Source organism: Drosophila miranda, chromosome XL (assembly GCF_003369915.1).
Source record: "Drosophila miranda strain MSH22 chromosome XL, D.miranda_PacBio2.1, whole genome shotgun sequence".
NCBI classification, from domain to species: domain Eukaryota; kingdom Metazoa; phylum Arthropoda; class Insecta; order Diptera; family Drosophilidae; genus Drosophila; species Drosophila miranda.
This window is the reverse complement of record NC_046673.1, coordinates 20,930,042-20,951,304: the sequence shown is the minus strand read 5'-3', so window position 1 is coordinate 20,951,304 and position 21,263 is coordinate 20,930,042. Positions and strand designations below refer to the sequence as shown.

General features: G+C 39.9%; 2 protein-coding genes across 52 annotated transcripts in view; one reads left to right on the top strand and one right to left on the bottom strand.

The window, feature by feature from the left end:
- LOC108163473 (sodium channel protein para) overlaps positions 1–9,995 on the top strand; it is a 72,249-nt gene extending 62,254 nt beyond the window's left edge. For all 50 annotated transcript variants that reach the window (XM_017298987.2, XM_017299019.2, XM_033386452.1 and 47 more), the window contains 2 exons: positions 1,446–1,750; positions 3,515–9,995. In XM_017298987.2, the coding sequence (XP_017154476.1) occupies positions 1,446–1,750; positions 3,515–4,570 (1,361 nt within the window). In that variant the 3' untranslated portion in view covers positions 4,571–9,995. The remainder of the gene's footprint in view (positions 1–1,445; positions 1,751–3,514) is intronic.
- A 6,497-nt stretch (positions 9,996–16,492) lies between these two features.
- LOC108152105 (eukaryotic translation initiation factor 4H) lies at positions 16,493–21,059 on the bottom strand. Of its 2 annotated transcripts, none has more exons than XM_017281160.2 (5): positions 20,953–21,059; positions 19,715–20,020; positions 19,313–19,605; positions 18,368–18,679; positions 16,493–18,298 (listed from the first exon to the last, which is right to left on the bottom strand). In XM_017281160.2, exons 1-5 carry the CDS (start codon positions 20,982–20,984, stop codon positions 18,132–18,134), a joined length of 1,110 nt encoding a protein of 369 aa, XP_017136649.1. In that variant the 5' UTR covers positions 20,985–21,059; the 3' UTR covers positions 16,493–18,131. The 2 variants fall into 2 exon arrangements, with proteins under 2 accessions (XP_017136649.1, XP_017136670.1); XM_017281181.2 differs by having other exon boundaries at positions 19,412–19,605.
- Positions 21,060–21,263: the final 204 nt, after the last annotated feature.

Below are 21,263 nucleotides of genomic sequence, written 5' to 3'. Positions count from 1 at the left end.
GGATATCGACTACCGAGCGTTGCTGCTTTCTCTGTTTAACCATTTCTCGTTAATCATTAACCGTTAACCGTTTACCTTTTACCGTTTACTGCCGTTTATCGTTATTTAACAAACTTAACATTAATTACATATTAATCTTCTAAGCGTTTTCCGTTTTCCGTTTGAATTTTTAATAACTTTTGAGTTGAATTTTTGGGTTGTCTGTTCAGTTCCGTAATGCTTCTGTTCTCCAATCGATTCAGGCCAGCTGTGTACTCTCTTTATCCCATAGCTGTATATCTAAACCGTTCATCTATATTGCGTTAACTGTACCTACTTGTGCTACTCCTAACTGTTACCCGTATATGTATATGTACTTATGCCGTAATTGTAATTTAACTGTACATTTGTGTGTGTATTTTTCAGTTGTATGTGTTGTGTATCCTGCCATTAATATTGTATGTATATATCTTGTATATTCGTGTGTGTACTTTGTATATTTGATGATCCCTCGGGATCCTATTTTTGGCCGACTTGCTGATATCAATTCGATTGGATATCGACTGCGACGGCTTTCGGTCGCTGAATTTTGTATCTGATCTGCGACTTACTTTCTAATCTTTCTTCTTTAATATTTCATCTTCGATCATTGATCCTTTTTTCTGTAATCTTTGATCAGGGATCTTTGACATTTGGCCTTTGATCCTTTCACCTCAATCTTGGATCTTAGCAAGTTCATCTGAGATCTTTTGGTCTTTGATCCTTCTCTTAGATATCCTGATCCTAGTTCCTTCTACTTTGATCTCCAATCTTTGAGCTATTTACTTCGATCCAAGATCTTAGCCATTTCATCATGGATCTTTTGATCTTGGCTATTCGATCGCAGATACTTTTTTCGTCTACGGTCTTTAACCGCAGATATGGGATCACTTCTCTTTTTGGAGAGGTTCCGTTTTTATTGCTCGGCCTGCTTACGTTTTTGTATCAACTGTACTTGTACCATAATTGCATCACTTGGTCACACTGTACTTATGTATCTGTATCTGTTGCCGTTATATTTTCGTGTATATTTGCGCGTATATGTATGTATTTACTAACGTTGGTGGTAATTGGAGGAGCGAAGAGTGTCGACAACCTAATGCTTTCCATATTTCAGCTATGTTAAATGTGTTTTCTCTTGATTCGCCACCCCCTCGCCCTCGCCCTCGCCCACGCCCACGCCCTTGAGTGCGTCATTGTTGTGTGGAATCATTCGTGATTGCCAGAGCCCGTTTAATGTAGCCGTCCCTATCCCGAGATCTCCTAGTCCCAGTCTGTCTCTCTAGCCAATGACTGAAGTCTGAACTCTGAACCATTTGATTTCTCACCATCAACTAACTCTCTTCACACCCCTCCACACCTGCTGCTGCTGGGTTTTTTTGCTGCGTTTGCACCGATGATGATGATGATGATAATGATGATCGCAGGTCTCGTACTTAGCGATATTATCGAGAAATACTTCGTATCGCCAACACTGCTCCGAGTGGTGCGCGTGGCCAAAGTGGGACGCGTACTGCGTCTGGTGAAGGGCGCCAAGGGTATACGAACGCTGCTGTTCGCCCTGGCCATGTCGCTGCCGGCGCTGTTCAACATCTGCCTGCTGCTGTTCCTGGTCATGTTCATCTTCGCGATCTTCGGCATGTCGTTCTTCATGCATGTGAAGGAGAAGAGCGGCATCAACGACGTCTACAACTTCAAGACGTTCGGACAGAGCATGATCCTGCTCTTTCAGGTAAGACCACCAACCACAATTCCGTTAACGGTTTATGTTGTCTATTGTTGTTGTCGTTGGGTGATGTTGCCACGACCCCACACTGAATCCACACCCATTTCACACACCCTGTGAAAAAACAACGGTGGCTCACGGATGGCGGATCGGCGGCTAACGATCGGCGGCTATCGATACAGAGCCACCGATCGATACCAATCCGGTGCAAAGCACATTACGAAACGGAACCGGAACCGGAACTGCTGTCCGTGACCGCCATTTTCAGTTCAGTGGCAACATCACAATGTTGATTGAAGCTACGGTAGTTGTTGGTAAAAGCTAAATTAGTGCGATTTTTTGATTAACCCCCGATTATTTTATCGATTTGTTCATTTATCTGCCTATCTGTCTGTTCACCGTTATTGGTTTTAACTTTGTTTAAGCGTTCACTCGGTCTAAAAAGTAAGCAAATGTTTCCAACGATTTGTTCACTTTTTTCTGCTGGGATGGCATCCGAAACGATAATACGATGATCCGATGCTTCGATGCCATCCAGCACCGATTGGAAAGTTGAAAAGCTTCCTCTTATTTTTGCGCCTCTTTTGAACCATTTGATTTCCGAGTATCTGCTTCTCTGTAAATGCATAATTTTTTGTAAATTGTACAAAAAACAAATCTAATTCAGCTCTTTCAACAAACACCAATCAAATGTTGAGCTTTCCTCATGAGACCCCATCTAAATGCGAACCGAAAGAAAGAAAAGAATGGATCGTCACTTGAGATCCAAAACTCGAGATCCGAGAACGGCCTTCGAGCTCGTTCTCCTCGCTAAGGAACACGAAACTTACGCAACTATCTCCCCCCTCCCCACAAATCCAATCCAATTAATACATCTCTCTAACTATCTTTTCACCCAGCTGTATCTGTCCCCTGTCCTCCAACCCTCTCTCTCATTCTGTCTCTCTGTTGGAGCCCTTGAGCTCCTTGAGCTCCTTGAGCTCTTTTTTCATGAGCATATGCTTCGATTCATTTGAGTCGGCCAAGGCAATCATCGGGCAGGAGAAGCCTCCAACAGCCTCGGCTCCAGGCTGTATAGGTATCCAACCATAGTTTCCATTCCACAGAAGCATTGAGCTTCCGATATGAGTATCCCTCCGACCCAGGCCTTGGCCCAGGCCCTGCCAGGCACATGCCCGAAACAGTTTAGAGCCGTTTAGAGAGCCAACATTGTACCTCAACTGTATATGCTAAATACACACCCAATGTATGATTACCAACTATTTATACATGTACTAACTATATACGTATGCCATAACTAGTTTGCTTAACCAAGTGATCCATTACCTAACTGAATTTGACTAATGACTCTTCTTGTATTGTATCTTCTGTCTTAAACTTCTCTTTCACTGCCCACACAACCAACCAAACAACCAACCAACCAACCAACACATAAAACACACACACGAACGACGACCTGACCTGTATCGATATACAAATATCGATGTATCGAACAACAAATCGAACAAAAACCATCACCAAACCAACCGCACAACTGCCGTGCTACCATTCCCACTCCTACTCCTCCCTTCCCATCTGATCCTTCAATGCGTTGCGCTCCCCCCTCCGTAACCGAATACACAACCAAATCCGTATACGATCCGCATCCGTATCCGCATCCGAATTCGATTTCAAATCGATAACTCTTGTATCTCTTGTATATCCGTATCCGTATCCAAATCAACTTCCCCATTCCGCATTCGCGTTCACGCACGCACGCACACCTGGCAGATGTCTACCTCAGCCGGTTGGGATGGTGTACTCGACGCCATTATCAATGAGGAAGCATGCGATCCACCCGACAACGACAAAGGCTATCCGGGCAATTGTGGTTCAGCGACCGTTGGAATAACGTTTCTCCTCTCATACCTAGTTATAAGCTTTTTGATAGTTATTAATATGTACATTGCTGTCATTCTCGAGAACTATAGTCAGGCCACCGAGGATGTGCAGGAGGGTCTCACCGACGACGATTACGATATGTACTACGAGATCTGGCAACAGTTCGACCCGGAGGGCACCCAGTACATACGATACGACCAGCTGTCCGAGTTCCTCGACGTGCTGGAGCCTCCGCTCCAGATCCACAAGCCCAACAAGTACAAAATCATATCGATGGACATACCCATCTGTCGCGGTGACCTCATGTACTGTGTGGACATACTGGACGCACTGACCAAAGACTTTTTCGCGCGCAAAGGCAATCCCATTGAGGAGACGGGCGAGATCGGCGAGATCGCCGCCAGGCCGGACACCGAGGGCTACGAGCCCGTCTCCTCCACCCTCTGGCGCCAGCGGGAGGAGTACTGTGCCCGCCTCATCCAACATGCCTGGCGCAAGCATAAAACGCGCGCCGAGGGCGGTGGTGCACCGTCCGACGCAGAAGGCGGCCCCGAGGATGGCGACGGAGGCGGCGATGCGGGTGATCTGGATGATCCAGATGCTGCAGCCGATGCAGCACCCACTGGGCCCCATGATGGGGCGGCGGCACTCGATCCCGAGAACGATCCATCGGGAGCTGCGGCGGCCCCACAGCCAGCCGGCGACGGCGGCGAGGGACCGGAAGGAGGAGCAACAGCCGATCCGCACGAGAGCAATGTAAATAGTCCGACGATGGACGGCGCCGCGGCGGCGGCGTCGGGTAGCCCGGGCGCAGGGAGCGCCGGCAGCACCGGCCGACAGACGGCCGTCCTCGTGGAGAGTGATGGGTTTGTGACCAAGAACGGGCACAAGGTTGTAATACACTCGCGTTCGCCGAGCATAACGTCGCGCACGGCGGATGTCTGAGCCAGGCCTCGCCCCCCCCTCCAAGATGCACGCGAGTATTAGGTGCAGTGCAATGGTGGCGCAACAACAACAGCAACAACATCATGTGCCACTTGCAACTGCAACTGCAACAACAGCAACAGGAAGAAAAATAAGAAGAAGAACAACAACAACAGCATCAACAACAACAACAACAACAACAACAACAGTGAGCTAACAACAACAAGCATAATTTTCTGCTATAAAAAGTGCAACAACAACAAGAAAACACCAACAAACATCAGCTAAAATTTGAGTTCCATCAGTTCCGAGTCAACAACCAACAGCAACCAACAACAACAACCCAAACAACAATCATATTTAAGCTAAACCAAAATGTCTAAATATTTTGTAAGCAGCTCGTAGTAATTCATTAGATTAGAGGCAATTTCCCCCTAAAAAACCAACAAAAACCACAAATCAAATACTTATAACCCCATTGGCCCAAGTAGAACCAAAGAAGAATCCAACCAAAAAATTACAAAAATGACTAATAAGAATGGAAATGAACACCAAACAAGCATACCACATAAGTTAACACAGACAGACCCTGAATATATAATATAGTATATAGTATCCATTCCCATTCCGATTCCCATAGAACCGAGAAGCGAACAATTTTTAAGGACTGTTTTTGCTGGTAGGAGGAAATAGTACTGCGAAAGCACTATGGAGAAGATCGATTTCACTTTCTATCCAAGACAAATTTCACACGCTTGATTTAACTGAAACAAAAAACAAAACCCATAAAAACAAGTATGAAGAACAGAGCCAGTAAAGAGTATGAGTGACATGTGCAGGAGGAGTAATACGCAGCAGGAGAAGAAATATAGAAGCAGTAGGAAACATTTCCCCAACAACCACAACAACAACCCCCCCTTCCACACAAAAGCAACGTTTTATGTAACCAAAGTACATCCATGAACTTTGTTAACTAATTCTAGAGAGAAAGGACACCAAATTACCTACATAACTGCATAGTTTGTATTATACATTTTATCCAATTAACGAAAAACCAAATGAATTAAACCAAACGGGATTAGATCAAAAGCAAAAGCGAAACACCCAAAGGAAAAACAGCAACTAGTAGAGTTCAAATAAAGAAGAAAACACCAAATGAAGAAAATTAAAGAAACAACAACCGCCTGAACTGCCATCAAAAGCAATACAAAATAAAACAAAAACAAATACGAATACGAATATATAGCGACAAAAAGTAGAACCAACAAAAAAAACACACACCCACACAGACGCAGAAGCAGAAACAGAAACAGAGAGTATAAGAGAGAGTTGACATTTCGCGGCGCCGATAGAAACAGCACTGAAACGCAACGCAGCGCAACGCGATCGTGCGCCTATCGATAACACATTTCGTTTGCAGTTCGGTTACAGCAGAGCGGATAACTATCGCCCAATAATCGGTAGGACAGTTGCATAGGCAGGCGTAGCGGCAATTAGCAAAGAAAATCACAAAAGTTTAAAGCATACATCTCACACACAAGCCACACACAGATACATACACCAACATACCAACCAACAGCCCACCCACCCACATCACTCACACAGAAATGCATACATATACATACACATACGAAAATACAAATGTGGAAAGCAGGAGACAAGTTGGCATTGCTGCATTGTTGAGGTTATGTCCAGCACACACACACACACTGACACTCACACACACGCATACTGACACACAACAAGAACAATACCAATGAAAATCTTGGAGTTGGGGCGCATGGAGCCAATGGAAGTGGAAGAAAACCAAACCCTATAAAAAAAACCCAAATATTTTGAAATTCAGATTTGAGTAACAAACAAAAACAATGAAGGAGCAAGTGTATGGAAAACACGTAGTGGAGGATCAAAGGATCCTTAAAAGTGCTTAAAACGAAACGAACAATACCAGGTGGAACAACACAGAGTTGTATGTGAAAGTAAATGAAAGTTAGGACCCACCTCCGTCTGGGGATGGAAGGAACAAAGTGAGCAAAAAGTGTATACAAAACACGGGACAAAGCACACAAAAACCAAAACAAAAAACAATAATTGAAATGCAAAAACTGAATAAAACAAATGTTAAGAGGTTTTAATTTCAATGTGCTCTATTTTTCACATTCTTCTTCTTTTTTACTTCCTAATCTACAAGTAAACGAACGAAAATCGTAAAAAAAAAACAAGAAAAAACAAAACGAAAAACGAACAACAAAAAGCGAAATTAAAACAAAATCAAAGCCAGTAAATACCAAACGAAAATATATATTATATGTAATTGTAACATAACTAATTTAAATACAATACGATTACGATATTGAATTCAAACAAAGTTTTAGCCCCGAAACTTCAGTGGCATGCCATTCGCATTTGCAGTCTCATTCGCTTCCCCTATTTCCCCTTTCGTGTTATTTGCCACAAACCGCGGCACAGCAATCAATTGGAGGAAGGAAAATCTAAACCAAACCAAAAACAAAAACCAAACAAAACCAATCAATACAGTAGGAAATGTACCCTTCATTTGCGCCAAATTATGCCAAGCTAAGCTTTGTTTGAATTAGCTGCTTTACCGCCTTTGGTTTTTTTGATTTCTCTCTCTCTCTCTCTCTGTCTCGTTTTATTTAATAGCCATGCCTTTTTGCTCCTGTATGCCTCTGTATTTAGTTCTCTATTAACAAGCAAGCGATAGGCGATTTCGATTGCGATTACGATTACGATTATAATAGCAATAACGATGAACTATCTAAATGTACCCTGCCATCTGCCATGGATGAGGATCTGACTCGAGTAATGCCACAAAATAAAGTTAATAAAGTGAGGTTCCATTGCGCACATACACACATGCACCCACACTTAGACACACATAGAACACACACACAAACACACACACACACAGACACACACACATGTAAATGCTTTGCTTTTGGTAGGGAAAAGTGAAAACTTTGGAGAAAATGAGCTTTTTCATGTTTAGACAATACCAGTCCACACCCCGAGATATACTCACACATACATAGATTCTTCACCAGCCCCAGAGATAGAAATCGTATCTGGAGAACCACCCTTCGAATGGCGACTCTCTTCTCGCTGACTTACTCTCAATCGATGTCCGTCACATATTGAAAGAACTATACGAACCATGCTTTTACACACTGCCTGACTTCGAACTAAGTATCTGTTGAATCGAATACCAAATAGAAATGCGGATCTTGTTCTAATTCCCACACCCAACCACCCAACCACCCAATCACTCAACCACCCACACCCTATGGAACTAATTATAGTCTAGAAAGCGAACAAGCATCGTACAAAATTGAATTGACAAAATCACCATCAGGCAAAACCACAAATACGAAATTCTGAGTCTTGCATATTTCCCTATAGTTTCCACATAGTTTTCATTAATAGTTGACCGATTCCATCACACTTGTATAGTTTCTTGATATCAAATGCCACCTTACCGACACTTTACAAACGGAAGCAGCAGACAGTTAAAACAGTTGTGTGACTGTACCTGTAGCTAACCGTTTGGTAGGCCACTTGGTATCGAATGAACTTTCACCAATCGATTGTATGATGGAAAAATCACACACAAACCAAACCACGCAACACTTTACCAACACTAAAGCGTTCCATATTTGAAAAAAAAAGGAAAAAACACACGTAAATCAAAAAGTTCAAATGCAACCTAACCCAAATGCAAACGTAATGCTAATGCAGACAGAAAGTAAAAGTAATTAACATATGGACATTATGGGGACCAGTTTAAGCAATGCCTTAAAGTCCAAAGATTTTGTATTTTTTGTTTTGCGCACGCTTTTAAAAGAGCTTTTTCAATGAAGTCCAACCCAAACCCAAAACCAAACCCAAAACCTAAGCCCGAACCCGACTCGAACAGACTCCTCCTTTGGTTTTAACATAGCGGATCTTTGTTTGACGCCTTCATGACCGCCCGAATCCCGTATCCCTAGTCCCCCAGCTTCTCTAGGCCCAATTCCCCAGAGTCCAAGAGTCCAAAAGTCCCTCCCCGCCACCCACCACATTGAGTTGACGCTTGATGCCAATTGCCAATTTTGTAACGACTTGAATGTAGCTTCATTATTATACATTTTGTTGGCTGTTTGACTTATAATACGAATACCCACAACGATAAATAATAGAACACATGAAAGAAAGAAAGAAACGCAAGCGATAACCAACTGATAACAGAAAATTAAGTTTGGCAATTCCGAGCAAACTGCATAAGCTAAAGGAAAACCTAATGATAATGAAACAAATGCAAATAATATTTCTACTTATACTGAGTGCACTGTTATAAACGAGGGGCGGGGCGAGATTAAATAAAACAAAAAACAAACAAAAACAAAAAACAAAAACGAAACAAATCAAACGAAAATTATGATAATAATGATGAAAAACCAAAAACCATCTATTATAATAATGATATTTACTTCGAGATATTGTTCTATAAATGTGTGAAGAACATCATCTGCAATAAAAGCGACAGCAGCGCAACAACAACAGCCACCAATGAAGCTTATGCAAACCACAAAAAAAACGATGGAAAAAGAAGAAGATAGTCAGAAGCTATCGCATATAATAATCTTGTAAATTTACATTAATAAAAAGCCGAGGATGAACTGAGCGCTTGAGAGAATGTGAAAGAAAGAAAAATGAATTTTTAGCAAAATGGAAGTTCAAACAGAGCGGAAAGGGAAACGGAAACGGAAATCGAAAAGTTCGAAAAAGTTCGAAGAGTTGAATAACCAAGTACAAGTCGAGTTAGGAACAACAAGCGTTGAGGATGAGAATATATAGAAGAATATAGAAGATCTATTTCATATTTTTAGCATACGTGTAAACATATTTTTTGTGCCGAGGTTACGTTCGAAGCAACACGCGCATCATTGCCATTAGACAGAATAAAGTTATTATACACATATACAATATGCCTATGAAAGAAAAAACCAGAAAAACAAAAAAACAAAACAAAAACAAAAACAAAAAACAAGATGACAAACGAAAAACTAAGAACTAATAATTATAATACAAATCAACTGCATATTTTGTGCTGCTGAAGAAAGTCACAACGCAACAAACAAACAAAAAACATGATAACAATAAAGCGAATATCAATTTCTAACAAATTTTAGAGCAATACCACAAACACACACACACACACAGAAACACTGTCACACACTGTCACACACCGGAAGCATGAAAGCAGACACGTATTTTGCGCCGTCAATCGCTTGAAATCGATTGATATCGATCGCAGCAATCGAATGGAAACAGCGAGAAAGCCTGCAGCGAGTGACTCGTTTCTGTAGCCGCCCATTGTCGGCGCAAAGTAAACAGACAGACAGATGCAAATACGAAATGCAACAAGCTAACAAAACAAAAACAAACATAAGAAGAATAAAACATTTTTTTTAGATACACCTCAAAAATCAAAGCGTGGAAATTTCTATATTAGTTATATAATGAAATCCTTTTTTTGTTAACTCACTAAATATTAAAAACCAAAACCAAGATGGACAACAACTTTAGCTTTATACTCGTACATTTGTAATATATTACATAAGTCTAGTTAATTACATAATTAAAACGGAAAATAGAAAATATATTAAAATTATAATTATACAAAAGCGAAAACAAAAAATTTTACAAATAAAAAAATCGCAAAAAAAAACCTTTAAAAAAATAAAACAAAATCAAACGAAGCATAGCAAATGAAATTCAAAGTAAATAAAAAATAGAAAAAGAAAATTAACAAACAAACAAAAAAAATAAGAAAACCGAAAACGAACTGTAAAAAAAAAAACCAAAAAAACATTTAAATGTAAATCAGCCAGTTATTATGCATAGCTATTGAAATTCAAATAATAAGATGCAGGCGAGTAGGAGGTAAACCAACAAATACGAACAATTACTGCAATTAGATACTCAACATAAAAAAATTCGAAATCTTTAGTCGAGCATAGAGTGCATACACATACACACACACACACACACATCACACATGCATACATGCATATACATATATAGACAGACACACAGAGAGACACGAATCGTACATCCTCGTACATCCTTGATTTCTTTACACTGGGTACGGTTTTCTTTTGCTCATGAGTCCAGATTACAATATATGTTGCATAAATATACAGACACAGACACATACTGATACTAATTCTGAGACAGAGACAGACAACCAGCCAAGCAGCAGAGAAACAGAAATGGAGCCAAGCCTAAAACCAAAACCAAAACCAAACCAAAAAAGAAAGAAAAAAACAAAAACAAAAACAAAAACACAAGAACACAATTATGAAAGTTGCCATCCAGCGAAGTATTTGCAATTTTTATTGAGAGCAAGAGTTAATAGCAATTTATATATGAAGCCTGTTGAGAACACGAAAAATACAAAAGAAACAAAAAAAAATATTAAAAAACAAAACCAGAAAAACCAAAAACAGACTGAAGAAAATGAGAATTATTTAACAAAGAAAATTTACATATACGAGTATATAATGATAGCCAATAATGACAATTGCATCCAAAGCTATTGTATAGACAGAGCCACAAATTGCCATGCTGCTTTTACATGCGCCCCCAGCAGATCCTCCCCCACGCCCCATATATGTACATATATGCATGTGTATGTATGTATCTACCCCCTTCCGAACACATAGCAAACACCAAGCCATGCCAAGAGGTCCTGCGGCTTGTATTGTAAAAAATGAAAGCGAACCCCACAATAGACTCGAGAAATGGTAGACGAAAATTGTATTTATATTTATACACCAAAATGCGCATCGCCAGCAAGCAAGCAAGCTAAGGAAAATGGATAAGGATACATGCATAATACTAAAAGAGTAATTTAAATATAAATTTTGAAGCAAGTCTTAACTAGAGCAATAGCTAAACCAAAAACCAAAGAAACAAATTAAATGACGACGATAAACCTAAAGCTAAAGATAATGACGATTATTATTATGAAGATGAAGCGACACAGGCACCGTTAGCATATTTTTTTTATACAAATACAGTTTAAGCAAACGAGACAAAAATATGAAATTAATAAATTGTCGTAAATTATTAGTGAGAAACCGAAGCAACTGATGATGTCTTTGTAAAGACTTTATACATGCCTGCCATATGCCTACATCTGCCTAGCTGTCTGACTCTATCACACACACACACACACACACAAACACACACACACACACACACACAGACACGGACACGGAAATAGCCACATATAACTTTCTATCTCTATCTCACTCTCTCTGGCTTGTGCAGACAGACGTGCGCACGCGCACGCAGGCAGAGCACGCCCTGGCCTAGGCGAGCGGTTTGAGAAGCGCATAGAGAGGCGCTCTGACGTCCAAAGTGACGCGTGTGCAGGCTTATTTGACATTTTATTAGGAAAATATCCTTTATGGACTGCATTTTGGTTACCCAGCTACTTCTTCATTGACTCAAAAATGTACAAGTACAAGTCCGAACAAAGTCCAGCCGTTGTCGAGCAACTCTATTTGATAGCAACTTCCCCGGCTACAAATTCTTAGTGGTTCAGAACTGGCTGTAGAACAACCAAACCCAATCATACGCCACAAACAGACACACAGACTCACTCACAGATGATTCTCCCTTAGAAGAAGATAATGATTTTCACATACACATAGTATATACACATACAAAGGTTATATATGTATGTATGTGCGATAAAGTAAATGCAGCTAAAAAGAAAAAGCTAAGATTACAGAAATGCTACAAGAAATTATGACACCCGCCACTTTTCTACTAAAAAAACAGATCGACTGTATATATATACATATATACAAATATACATAAACATATGCATATATATATGTATATAAACATGTATATGAGTATATTTATGTATCCGTATAGCAGTATGTGGTAGTATAACACTTTGTCCATTTGCTTGACCAACAGACATACACACACATACACATACAGATATACACACCTACAGAGACACGATGTGCATTTTGTTTTTTTTTTATTTTTTTTAACGGAAAATTAAATTGTATTTGAAATATTCTTAAAACAAAATAATTCTTGCAAAATAATACAAATACGAAATGAATGAAAAAATGCTGTCATACATCTAAATGTTTTCGTGGCCACACATTCGATACTCGATCAAAGTTAAGCCTCTTGTTATCGATTTTTCGACGAAATACGAGTATTTACAAAAACTACAGCAAATACCACGGTTTTTTTTTTGTTTTTTTTTTTATAAGAAAAATGAGAGTAGAGTGGATAAATGAATCAGAACAACAATTTTTGTATGTATTCATTTTTATTAAAGTAAAAAAAAAATTAAGGAAAACACTCGAACACACACAGACAGACAGAGATTGTTTTTATAAAGATATATATGTGTGTATATATATATATATATTATATACATATATATATATATATATGTGTGTGTATTAGATATATTCGATTAAAGTATTTAACAAAAAGAAAACCAAATAAAACAAACGCCTGAATTAGTTTATTACGCAAAAGAAATTGAATTATAATTAGTTAATTCGAAATTAAAAAAAAAAAACGTACGAAGCCGATACCCGAAGAAAAACAAAAATCAAGAAATGAGGAAACCAAAACTGCACAATAACATCTAAATGTAAAAATATTAACTAATACATAACGGAAGCAAGGAAAAACAAGAGACAAACAAAAACAAAAAAAAGAAGCCCGAATAAACAGGTCTTAAAGATAAACAATTTTTATTTTCATTAAATATAAATAATTAACGCTTTTTTAGTTCTCCAAACAAGTTGCATATTAATGTATAATTTATAACAAAGGGAAAACGACAAAATCAATTTATAATAAAGCAAACCGAAAGTAAACTTAATTAATAAATGGGCAACCAACAAATATTGTAATGTAATAAATGAAAAAGAAAGAAAACAAAACCAAAAACAATATATATATATATACAAATATATATATACATAAATTAAAGCGAAATTTTTTCACACTTTAGCTTAATAAATTGTAAAAAAAAAATACAAAAAAAAAACAAACAAACAAACAAAACTGAAATAAAATGAGATTTAATTGAATTTGTTATGCAAATGAAAAATTAATTTGTGTTTTTACTCAAAAGTTCCACCCCTCAATCAGGCTCTCCTTCAGCAACAGTACCATTGGCGAACGGTAGGTGATAGACAAGAGGTTAAACCGGAACCTAAACTCCAAAGAAATTGGGAAGAAAGTTGCGACAGCCCTTTTTAACACATCCATGAAGGCCAGTTCAATAGATCTAGCGAAGTCCTACAGATCTAGAAAATTTGTGGTAGTACCTACTCGAATAATAGTAAGTATATAGATACCTCTTCAATATACTCGTCCCCCATAGAGACGACTGGAATTAGTAATGATATATGTACTAGCGGATCCGGCGAACTTTGAGCGTACTCCGACATGTGGCGCGGGCTTCCAATAGAAGTACCTGGGGGACAATCGATATTTGCGGCATTTCCTTCAGTCCTTCAGTGGCGATATATCAACAGATGATTGTCCACATCAACGCAGCGAAGATCTTTGTAACCGATTGCGGAAACGTTTTCAAAAGCAGCCCGATTCAAGTCTACTGGTCGAACCTGAGGTGGTAATTGTGCAGCGCGAACCTGTGAAAGATAGGCACGTATCTTTTTATTTGCATTTGCACTTTAGATTATCCTCTTGCCTGAGATTATAACGAGACGTTTATTAGCAGGCACTAGTCAAACAAATAACTCAATTGATTCTTTCTTCGATGGAGTATCTCGAGCCTGGAACTGATCTGGAAATGGATCTTTAAGTAGTACTACTGTACTACTAAGTACTATTGTAGTTTTAGTTCTGTACGGCTGAGATTTTCTTCTATAAGAGAAACCATTTTTTCGCGATCGTGGATGGTTTTTCACACACATCTGTACAACTGAAACCAAATTTGAGCCAAATCTGTCCAGCCTTTCTCAAGTGATGTAATTCTAATTCTATACATTTTTCACTGTCCATTTAAAGATAAATAAATATATAGATTCAATTCAATTCAATTACTAATGAGTACAATCTGACTGTGGGATGACTGTAGAATGGGGTTCCGGGCGCAACGGATAGAGAAATTTCCTCCCAGAATGTTCCACGAAATGGTCCCAGATGGCTCATACTGGTCTTTTGCAAAGTCTCGTAGAGTGGATTGTTTTCGGTTTATTTGACTTGATTGAAAAGATTTGTTATGAGCTGATTTGAATACAAAATACATATTTTTAAGTAACAACCGGCGGGAAGAAAGAAATGAAATGGAGAGTGATGGGAGAGCTCCGTTTGGAGCTCCAAATTTTGCTATACTTGGTGTTGCTGGTCCAAACGCAATGTACTACTTATTGGCTCTCGTTTTATAGTATGTCATAGCAGAAATATCATCCTGATCTGACCCTATAAAGCTAGGATGCAAGTTATCGATTTAAGTTAGACTGAATTGGTTTGCTTTGTTGTATTATAATTTCTTTTATTTGTTAATTTATTTAGTTGTATATATATATATATATATATATATATATTTATGTATATATATATACGTATCGTATCGTACAAAATGTTCAAACAACAAAAAATATATACCTATATATATATGTATATATATATGTTTATCTGTATGTATATATATTCGTTATCATATGGTGTATTGGTTGGTGAATTGGTTTATACTTTGCTTAGAGTTCGTTTTGTTTTTCTTTTTCTTTTTGTTTTTTATGATTTCCTAATTAGGTTGCATGTTGATTCTTTGAATTTGTTGACTTGTTAAATATTTATATAAATTGCTGTTATGTAAGTTACTTATTTAGTTGGTGTTGTTGGTAATTGGTAAAAATTTGTTTTGCCTACGATTTGTTTTAGTTTGAGGTCTAGTTTTATAATTGCTTGGTAATTTATAGCTTAGTTTTTTATTTAATCTTTTATTTCTTCTTTTGCTTTTCTTCGTTTTTATTCAAAAATGTTTTGTGTTTTGTTAAGAAGTAGAATTGCTATTTATTGTTGTTTGCTTGTTGTTATATTTTTTTTATCGATCAGCTCTGCCATTAACCATAGCGTATATTTTGTATATATATCATCTATATAGATTTGTTACTCGTATAACGTAGGTTAATGCCTAACTCTTGCTCTGTATAAATTCTTGTTTTAGTTTTGGTTTCGCGCTAATCGTAATTTAAACAATTCTTTGTCTTTCTGGGCGTTAAAAATGCATATCAAAGTCCTTAATTTAGAACCTTTAGGCTGCGTTTAAGTAAGTTTTTTCATCTATGATCATCTATGATTTTTGCTTTTGCTTTTGCTTTGCTTTTGCTTTTGCTTGCTTTGCTTGATTCTTGATTCTCATTTACTCTCTCGGAACTACAAATATTGCTGTCCATTTTCGTATAGTATAAATCTTTGACTGCTTACGGTATTAGTGCTAAAAGTTAGGTGTATAAATTGTATTAGCTTTACTGTTACTGTTACTTTTACTTGTATATTTAACTTTAATTTATTTTGTATTACTATTTCCATTTGCTTGCCGCGGTTAACTCTGGTTTAGCTTGCATTTCAAGTCGGTTTTTGCTTGTTTGGAGTTTTTGGTAATATGGTGTATGGTAGTACGGTATTTTATGGTAGTATGACACTCATACCATCTGCCTGGGACACAAACCAAAACGAAAATAACAAACAAATTACAAACAGACGAATACATCAGCGGAGAGCCACCGAAATTTGATTATTTTCTTTGTATGTACAACGATTCTCGAGCTGGTTTCTTCAGCTGCACTCCGAAATCAAACTCAACTCCAAAACGCACTGGAAGGACAAAAAGACCACGCCGAACAGAATGCTGCCACATTTCTTATGTAAATGTTTTTTGCTTTATTTTCAAATTAATTTACAACTCACGCGTATCATCAGCTCTTGCAAAATGCAAAAAAAAAAACATATATGTATTTATGTATTTATTGAAAAAAGCTAACAGAGTAAAATAACCAAAAAAAAATATAGGGAGGAATTCAAAATAAAAGAAAAACGCCTCTCGCTTGCCTCTCGGAAAACTCAAAATACAGACAGCAACAACTAAATGAAATGTGTAAATTCCTCATTTCACTTCTCGACGCTTTACAGAGATTATCTACAACGAACTGGACAGAATTTCCCTGGCTTCTCTAAATGATAAGCAACTGATAGGGACAAAAGATAAGGAGAAAAATGGGACAAACACAAAGAACCAAACACTAAAATGCGAATGATTATTACAAGCTTAAAATTGTTGCATGCATGCATGATTATGGATTCTGGATTGTAGCTTATGTTTTTGGATTATGAGCGCCAGGGCGCCCGGGCGCCCGGGAGCCAGGGGTGGTGGTATAAAATGGGGTTTCTAGTCGGACTTTCCTTGTTTCAATTACATAGACCTATATATGTATATTTGTAGTCTGCCGTTTCTGTATATGAGGTTGTTTTATTGCTGTTAATGTTGCTAATTATCCTCGATTTGCTCGTTCTCCTCTCTGATTTCGTATGTACGTGCCTCTCGTGCCGTACTCTTAGTTGGTGTTCTGTTCTGTTCTATTTCGTTTGTCAGATTTGTTACTGCTGCTGGCTGCTGCTGGTTGCTGGTTGCTGGCTGCTGCTGTTACTGCTTCTGCTGTTCTCTTCCGCATATAACTTTAATTATTCGTTTCGTTCATTTGTTGTTTTTGTTTTATTTTAATTTTCTGCTTTTGTTTGCCATATAAACTGTGTATAAATTGCCTGCCTGCGCTACGCGGAACGTTTTGTCATTAAAGGGTTTTTGTTTTCGATTTTTGTTTGGTTTTGTTTTTCGAGTTTTTTTTTTGTTTTGTTTCTTTTTTTTGTTTCCGTTTTTCGTTTACTGTTTTATGCCTTAATGGTAGAACTTTTTGCTTTTTTCTTGGGTTTCTTTTTTGTTATTTTTGTTGTTGTTGTTGTTTATATATTTTTTACTTAACTAACAAATAGAAGCGTGCACATGGCGTGAATCATGCATATATACTGCATATACTGTATATATACATACCCACCATATGCACGGGACTAAACTTTATCGCTTAAGACTAACATTTATAGACGTTGTTGCTTGCTGATCTTATTGCTGCTGCTGTTTCTGTTGCATGCATTAGAAAAATGTAATGGTTCTTGGTTGCCGTCGCTTTTGCTGTACTCATTGTTGTTGTTTCGTTTGTAGTTAAGTTGATCCGCTGCTCCGCTCACCATCTTGCAATTTAGTACATAACTTGTGTGTATAATAGGTATGTAGCGTAGAATTATTAATTAAAGTATGTGTTTATATACGGCATGCTGCTGCTGCTGCTGCTGCTAATCCTCTTCATCTTCAATGCTGACGCATACGCATACGCTCCGCTCCTCCTTTTCCATCTCCCTCTTCTGACGTTCTCCGTCTCTCTCTGTCTCACTCTCACCAGCAAAATATCATATCAGGCTTTATTGCGGATCGATTCCCTGCACTTTAGATGTCGCCATTGTGAGAGACATTCTGCTCCAGCTCCTTCAATTTCTCCTCGCGCGGCTTGGCATTGCCGAAAATGGATGCCGACTGTTTGGTTTCGGCCACCGCATTGATTGGCGCAGCAATGGTACGTGGCTGCAGCTGCAGGCGTGGCCTCTCCGTGTCGTCTGCAATCAAAGAATACATCATAATAAGACTGGAACCAACACATCACAACAAAATATCCCAGCACTTACCTATGGCGCCAATCGAAGCACCACCGCCGCCACCACCACCACCACCGAGGTTGCCGCTGCCACCAAGACCGCCGCTGCCCCCAAGGCCGCCGCCGCCTCCACCAAGGCCGCCGCTAGGACGTTCACTCTGCTGGTTGGGATTGTAGTGGGTACGCTCGCGGTCACGGTGCCTACTGAAGTTGTTGTAGCGGTCACCATCGCGCGACTGATTGCCATAACTTCCCTCGCGCTGCCCCCGGTCACGGTCCTGGTTCCGCTCAAACCGGTCATCATTGTTGAAGTTTCCATACCGGCCACGATTCGCCGGCCGATCTGAAAATGGTGGACACGACACATGTCAAACGAGACGTGGAACAACCAACTAACTGGAGGTGGGAGGATCCTGTTGAGATTGGATAAGCTAAGGCTAAGGCTCGTCATGCTAGCTAGTTGGCTATTGATGCTAGTTAAAAGCGTGCGGGAAAATCTATTCAAATCTATCGCAGCTGATACTGTGCGTTTTTGAGATACTTCAAGGCACCTTAGAAAGGATATGGGCAATAGGATATAGGATATGGGATATGGCATTGAGGATATAGGATAAGCAAATCAAATAGAGATTCCAGGATAGATCCAAAAGCCAACAGAAATTGAGCGGTAGAATACAGATGAAAGTAACTATAACTTAAAGCCAGTGCAGTGGGAGATTGTGCAATTGGGGGGCGGGTGTAGAGAGTGTAGAGAGGTAGGTAGGTATCTAATTAGGTAGGAAGGTGGGCAGGGGGTAGGGGAACAGGGTGGTAACACATTCGGAGACTGCTGCGTGGATGTATTAGTCCCATGCGTTTCGGTTCGAATCAGAATCAGAGTCAGAGACTGCTACTTTTGGCAGCACTACGAGGGATGCAGCTACGTGTTGATTGGTTGATTGATTGGTTGGTTGGAAGCCAGATAAAAATGCTTTACCATTGTATCCTCTATTCATGCCACTGCCGGAGCCGGAGCCTGCGCCGCCGCCGCCTCGACTTCTATCACTGTGACCACCATAATTATCATTGTACGAACCTCTACTATCGGCGCGATTACCAGAGCCGCCGCCACCCTCGCGACCACCGCCGCCGTTGCCGCCAGTGCCGGGACCGCCCCGACTATAGGATTGGCTCGTACCGCCCTGACGGGGCGGTCCACGCTTCTGGAAACCGTCTCTTCCACCATCGCGGGTCATGCCTCCATTGCCACCGCCGATACCGCCACCGGGCCTATGGAAATTGAAAAGAAAACGCAAACACACGAGGCGGACAAAAGAAAAAAATTTGTCTGATTTCAGATTGAACGAATCGTCAATCCTGGGGATAGAATTGAACTTACCGATCATTTTTCTTCCGTTCAGCTATATCGATGCGCAGCGGCGCCGACAGATCGTCCAGTTTGATACGACCATCGAACTCGAGTGCCCGCTCCAGATTCTCTAGCGTTTCGAATTCCACGTAGCAAAAGCCTTTGAACATGTCCGTTTCCCGATCCTTTACCAGCCTCACGTTCTTCACCTCAAAGTCTTGAAATATTTTCATTACATCGCCCTGGACGAGGCCCTGGGGCAGGTTGCCCACAAAGGCGATAAAGGGCGGTTCCGTTGGCAGTACCTTCATCTGGCGATCACCGCCAAATCCCCCCCTGGAAAAAAATGAATTGGATGATAATAATTAGAGGGATTCTTTAGACTGTTACTTTTCTCCAACCTCCCCCACCAGGTCGGAACGAGCTTTATTCTACCCACACACACACACACACCAACACGGAACACCCACCTACACACACAGAGGCAAAGGTAAGCACAGCGCACATGGGGGAAAAACGAAGCGGAAAAACAAAAGGAAACCTGAACCCGGTACCGGGTCAAAAACATCAACAAATATCGAAACTGGACTCTTACATCGACGCGTGTCTATTATAAACAATAGTCGCATGTGCATTATACATAAACAAAACCAGTGTTCACTACTTAATGGAGGTGCAAAAGCGCGCGCTTTTGCCATTTAGCAAATAAGAAGTTTTTCCCACGAACTATGCTTCTATTTTGGGCGTTTGGATCCGATCCCATTGCTGGGGCCAGACCCGGCCCCAGCCCCGGCCCCGATGCAACGGCTGCCGTGACCAGTACTAGGGCCAGTTGCTAGTACTTTCGGGCTGTTTTCGGATAGTTAGGCCACGATTGTTGAGCGCAATGTTGCCAGTGATGCCGCCAAGCCGTGTTGCTGAAAAAACACGGGCATACAGAAGTAGAAAAGACAAAACCGAATGTAGAAAAAAACACGCACACTGTCGCACACACAAACACCATATATATACATACATATATAACGACGGCGACCAACGACCGACACGTACATAACACGGTGTGCGCGTATGGGTGCGTAATCGTGCGCCAGTGTTGGTGGTATGGTATGGTTTTGCCTTTCTGTCCAAACCGCGTGCATTATTACACATTTGGGTAAACGTCTGTCCTAAAGAAAACACGCGCGTGCCACACACTTGAACCACAAAACACGTACACCATTTCGACGAGATTGCACCGACAATTATGGAATATTGCTAATAATATTTACCTAGCGTGTTCATAACCACCTCTTCCAGCCATGTTTTATTTTTTTCAAATGAGCGAATTCGCTGCAATCCGCAGACTGACCTGACAACTCAAGTTGTCGCCCCGACAGTGTGTACACACCAGACCATCTTCTTAGCGTGCCGCCAACTCCGGCGATTCGCATTGCAAGTGCGATAGGTAAATCGATGGGGAGTCTAGCAAGCTCATAAATCATTTAATGCCCAATTTTTTGCATCATACAAAGTGGATTTATTTGCTATCCAGGGGCTGCCGCAATAATTTATTCACAGACAGCACTTGTCAATTCGCCGC

Bases quoted from the DNA above. Each gene is read 5' to 3' on its own strand.
- LOC108152105 (XM_017281160.2), bottom strand. From the start codon at position 20,984: ATGGCTGGAAGAGGTGGTTATGAACACGCTAG. The intron at 19,606-19,714 runs GTAAGTTCAATT...CAATTTCCATAG, and splicing joins GAACGGAAGAAAAATGATCG to GCCCGGTGGCGGTATCGGCG. The intron at 18,680-19,312 runs GTAAAGCATTTT...CACCATTTTCAG, and splicing joins CATGAATAGAGGATACAATG to ATCGGCCGGCGAATCGTGGC.